The sequence below is a fragment of the Alosa pseudoharengus genome, unplaced genomic scaffold (genome assembly GCF_046254945.1).
Source record: "Alosa pseudoharengus isolate Yale_2024_CS ecotype anadromous, Long Island Sound unplaced genomic scaffold, YU_APseudo_1.1 YU_APseudo_1.1_scf_14, whole genome shotgun sequence".
Taxonomy (NCBI): Eukaryota; Metazoa; Chordata; class Actinopteri; order Clupeiformes; family Clupeidae; genus Alosa; species Alosa pseudoharengus.
Window position 1 is genome coordinate 38973011 of NW_027468609.1, and position 5746 is coordinate 38978756.

Sequence of the window (5746 nt, forward strand, 5' to 3'; positions counted from 1 at the left end):
TGTCAGTGTATGGAGGTGTGTGTGCATGCAGAAGAGCAGTAGAAGAGCAGGAAAAGTGAAAATACTCACATGTCCTCACAAGCGTTGTTCGTTTGACTGGTCTATCACGGGTGCCCCCACGGAGCCTGTCAGTAACCTAAGTGACCTGACTTTGTTGAAAGCCCACCCACCACGGCAAGGTGCAGGTCTTGAGTGGGAAGACGAGACAAACATACAAGACAAACTCAGACGCCACAGACACAAATCAGAAAACAATTCACAACTGATTAACAATTCAATTAACAATTAAACATTACTACATACATCTATTCAAAACAAAAGCATATTGCCATTCTGATCCAACCACCACTCACAACTGGCTGGTGACAGCTGCAACATGCACCGAATGCTGTACCTGGGATCCGTAAAGGCCCTCCTGCAGAGCACAACATGCGCTGCACCAAATATACAGAAGGCTCATCGGTGGTTTTCACAGGACATTCTAAATATTTACTATGTGTGTAACTATACTTACCAACTATACTTACCACTGACAATACATTGGGAAAATAGCACAACTCTTTAGCACAACTGAACTACAAGTAATGTAATAAAAAAAATCTTAGTTGCTGTGGCCACTTAAAAAAAGATCCAATCAGCAACTTTGTTTGGTTCAATGGGAGTCCTCCCTCTCATTGTCCAACTCCATAGGTCCTTGAAAATTGACCAGAACACAGCAGTTAGTCCAGATCTGATTAATGCTTCCAGCAACTGTGAGTGGAATTGTGGTGTCAAAGATGTGGAATTCTTTCACTCTTCTAATGACTCTTTCAACAAGGATCCTAAGACGGGCAATGGCTTGTGTTTGCTCAGTCTCCTGCCTCGAGAACTGGGCTCTGTGCTTGAAAGGGGGGATGATGAGATTTGCTCCCACAGTGCTCAGCATGGGCTCAATTAAAAAACCCTTGTCTGCCATAACACCGTCCCCTTTCTCCAACAAACCAAGGACACCGGACTGTCTTGTGATCTCCTTGTCAGAGATTCCACCTGTGTAGAGCTTTGACACAAACGTCACAGCCCCAGAAGGAGAGACACCAACAAGGCCCTTGAATGTGGTGTGACTTTTGTACGAACTGTACGTCTCTGAGTGCAAAGTCAGTGCGCTTGGCGTTTCACAACGCAACTCAGTGCAGTCAAGAATTACTCTCACATCTGGGCAGAACTGCTGGAACTTGGGTGGCAGTCGTCTTCTCACCTCTTCCCGGGTCAGCCATATGGGCAATGAACCTAACATCTGGTACAGATAGTTTGTCCATGTAATGACAACTCGGCTAACAGTTGACAGGGAAACTCCAAACATATCTGCCAAAACCTTCTCCTTAAGACCAACTGCAGTGCGTAGGCAGTACAGAAAAAACTCATCGATAAGCGGTAGCTTTCTCTGGGGACTTGGCTCTGCCTGTGCAGCTGCTTCTAAACCCATCTTCTGCGCTTTGCTCCAGTACACAAGCACGGATGCAGAAGGTTCTATGGCCTGCCAGAACTTTCTAAAGATGCGTTCAGATGGAAATCGGGTGTAATACCGGAAATCTGCATCTGAGACACAAAATCTGGAGAGCTGGAACTGCTGCATGATGGTCAGTCTCCTGACTTGTGCCTCCAGTTCCACTACCCTCGCTTGAGCTGCATCCAATGCACCTGATGCAAACACATGAACAAATAGAGGAAAAATTACAGAAAGAATGAAACATCACAGGACTACTTTTAACTCAGTCCAGATCAAGAACAATTACTGTAGCGTGCAATGACAAAGTTATGAGTGCTGCATGACAAATAACCTGTTCAATTACACAATAATCTGTTCAATCTTTGTTTCAGCAAAATGTGCTGTATATGAAATATGAATGTATGAAATAAGCCATGTAGTTTTAGTTTAACACACACAGACACACTAACAAACCATTTACTGTCTAAACCTAGCTAACATTTCTAGCTATGTTTTTGACTTGTTACCAGGGCTATTGGCTTTGTGCACTAGATAGAGACAAACTCTCCGCTGTCAAAAAGCACCTTAAAATGAGTAAAACTGTACGCAGGCACCGAAAGTCCTGCCCTCCTTATTTTGTGCAGCCCATGTAGGCTGGCGTTTTTAGGAAAACGGTGGAAGCTGAAATCACGTTTATATAGACTTGACACCGACAGAGTGGGACACAGCAGTGCTTCTTAAAGCCGCCCACGGTTTCAAGCTTAAACACTCGCATAGATTGCATTTCTTACGTTTTGGTACAACTGAAGCAATTACCTTCAAGTGCTTTTTAGCATCGGTGATAACGAACCAGAGACGCGTTCGTCCGACATAAGAGAAACATGGAGGTTCGTTGCCTTGTTACCTAGCTTTGTGCACTAGATAGAGACAAAATCTCCGCTGTCAAAAAACACCTTAAGATGAGTGCTTTAGTAGTAAAACTGTACGCAGGCACCGAAAGTCCTGCCCTCCTTATTTTGTGCAGCCCATGTAGGCTGGCGTTTTTAGGAAAACGGTGGAAGCTGAAATCACGTTTATATAGACTTGACACCGACAGAGTGGGACACAGCAGTGCTTCTTAAAGCCGCCCACGGTTTCAAGCTTAAACACTCGCATAGATTGCATTTCTTACGTTTTGGTACAACTGAAGCAATTACCTTCAAGTGCTTTTTAGCATCGGTGATAACGAACCAGAGACACGTTCGTCCGCCATAAGAGTAACATGGAGGTTCGTCTACATTTAGTGTGCAGAGCTAATAAAAACCTCCAAATAAACACAATGTATATATGCAAATGTACATCTCGTTATTTATCTCCTTGCTAATTCATCTACTCAGATAAAATCTTACCTGGGGGTGGTCGTGCGTCGTAGTCGTGGTCCGAAGCAATGCTAGCTAAGTTAGCTAAGCTAGCAACACCAACATCTTCGTTTCCACAAAGCTCGACTTCACGAACATCAAACCCCAGTCTCTCAGTTGTCCTCTCGAAAACAGACTTCCTGGCTTGGGTTGTGTCAGAGACCCATGAAAAAACACAAGGCACCGCGTCTTGTTTAACTCTGTTAAAACCGCTAGGTGTTTTGTACAGGTCGCTAGTACGGAAATGCATACTACAGACTGTGCTATTAGAGACTTTAAACAATGGGCCTTCCTCTCTCCTGATGGCTTGAATCCATATTTTTCGACGGTCCACATCGCGGGGAAAATTATGAAAGCTCAAATATGGTTGTTTTTGTCTGCTGTTTGTACACAGAGGTACACAACACCATCTCGTACAAGTTGTCTGTGCCATTGCCATTCACTGTGAATACAGTTCTGCATGACCGGAAGGACCAATACGTCTTAACGTCGCAAAACGGAAGCACCGCCATTTTTACATGAGATAGGCGAATTCTTGAACGCCGCTGGAAGAAGTCTTGGAATGGATTACACTCGTCTTGAATTCGATCTCAAGAAAGTAAGTGAAATATGTTACAGTTTCATGATGTAGGCCTAGTGGTTGTAATGCAAGAGTTTGAGGTTTAACCTTAAGTCCTTTCACTTGTAGGGCTTTGTTATATTCCGATTCTGCCAAGTTTGTAATTTACCAGAGCACATTGCTCGTTCGTCTTTGTTTGAGCTGTTCTCAACGTGTTATGTTTTGCAGCATTGTATGTTTTGTGTCATCGTGTTAACCTGCTCGCGTTGATGTTACAAATAATAGCACTAGGCTACCGTTTCTTTTAATTAGTTTTAGTGTACAGTCAGTCCTTTTAGGCAAGTCACTCGGCAGCAGTGGTGTAGGCTAGTGGATATAGGCCTACTGTATGTAGCTGGATCTAGGCTACTGTGATGTAGGCTAGTTAGCTGTAGTGGGTAGGCTATACTGTGATCAACCCCAAATGTATCCTAGTCTATTTTAAGTGGGTATACTGAGATGGTGATGCTTTTTAAGTTGGTATAACCTACTGAACAGTCCTGCATATGTAGGCTACACTAGAGCCATAGAGATGGCTATAGATAATGTCAGAGAATGTCTAATAATCCTTAGAAGGGCTCTGATAATGTATAGGTTACACTGTCGGCGGCCATTTTGTAACACAGTTGATCGGATAGACGATTCAAGTGAATAGACCTCTGAATTTTGCCTTCAAAAAGCTGAGATCCGGTAGCCTATCTTGCAATTTTTGCTATGGGAAAATAACATGGGGAGAGAATTATTGCACTCTCCCGGGGACGAAGAAGTCTGAAATGCAGACATTTTGCTCAACACGCGTTTGTCCTCTGCCTTCGAGTGGTAGGCTAACTGTGATCTTCAACAGGCCTACGTTAAGACAGCAACTTAGATTTTTGCTACCCCAGACCTAACTTGCAATGTAACTTGTCATACTGTAGGTAGTTAGGTTAAATTAACACCCTGATCTCCTTATAGGCAAAGATGGCAGTTTTGGTTCCTTTTTGTAGGCAAACTTCAGAGGTCTGTTGGGAAGCATACAGGAAGGGGCGGAATGTGTCTAGTAGGCTATACACAGCTGCCATACTGGCTTTACAAACTAAGCCCATGCATTTCTATGGATGCTGTGTCTCCCCATTAGAAATTCTCTGGGCTACAATACAAAAATCAAGTCAAAAGCTGGGCCAAATATCCAGTCAAGAAAATCTGGTTGTGTACAGATGACTGATTGCTGCAATACTATCAATAATAGTTTTCTCTATATGGAAATACTGCTTTGCTCTACTACTGGCTCACAAAAACGTTGTTCTCTTAACGTAGATTCATACACCAAAGCTATGGAAAAATGTCAGCGGCTGATGGACACTTCTAGCATTGAGGCGGAAGAAGATGCGAGCGTCCACAAAAGGCAGTGCATGGTCACGTGATGGTAAGACCTCTTAAATACAGACTACATTATTTGCACAATTCAAATATTCTTTTTGCAATCAGTGCAGATTGTTTGGTCTTATATTTTAGATGAATCCGTTCCGCAAGCAAGAAAGCATTCCAGGATGGTGCGTGTGCCTGGAAGCCCTGTCTGTAAGTTAACATTTATACATGTATTATTTAAGGAAACCAGTTGAGTCATATTTCCTACCATGGAACTACTGACATTCATGTTTATTAACCTAGTGCATATCATGTTACTGTTCTGATGTATTTGTCTCTTCCTGCCTTTTATTAGGTCAGCAGATGTCACTGCCTCCACCACCTGCATGTGAGTTTTTCTTTTTAGCGATTGTTTAATGTAACAGCATAGGTTTATCTTTTGCAAATGTCATGTGCAAGAAACCTACCATAAATTAACTGACCAATATTCATATTTACTTTCTTTTTAGATGAGTCAACACCACACAGGCAACCAGCTCATTGCCCAGAGCTGGATGGGTCTATTATAACGCCTGCCACTTCATCTTGGGACCCAGTTGAAGGTACAGTGTCTTTGAATTTTCCATTTCCAAGTAAATACAATTTCATGACGAGGAACTTGAGAGTAAGTAACTTTTTTTGTTGTTGTAAACAGCACAAGTGACTCATCACACAGAGGGAGGTGGCTTGGCCATGGAGACGGAAATAAGAGGTAAGAACACTCACTTAATTTGTTCACATATGCAGGTATATAATGTATTTAACAACTAAAACTAACACCATCCATTTTCCATAGCAATAAGGACAACCATTACCGCATGGCACAGCGAATGGAGGAGGAGATGGATGAGCTGCTCATGCTCTTAAGGAGCTCCCAGTCACCTCCCTCTGCTCCAGTCG

General features: G+C 42.9%; 1 protein-coding gene across 1 annotated transcript; it reads right to left on the reverse strand.

The window, feature by feature from the left end:
* Nucleotides 1–652: 652 nt before the first annotated feature.
* On the reverse strand, nt 653–3273 carry LOC143122668 (uncharacterized). The gene is made up of 2 exons (XM_076283446.1): nt 2854–3273; nt 653–1677 (listed from the first exon to the last, which is right to left on the reverse strand). Exons 1-2 carry the CDS (start codon nt 3110–3112, stop codon nt 653–655), a joined length of 1284 nt encoding a protein of 427 aa, XP_076139561.1. The 5' UTR covers nt 3113–3273.
* Between the last annotated feature and the right edge of the window lie 2473 nt (nt 3274–5746).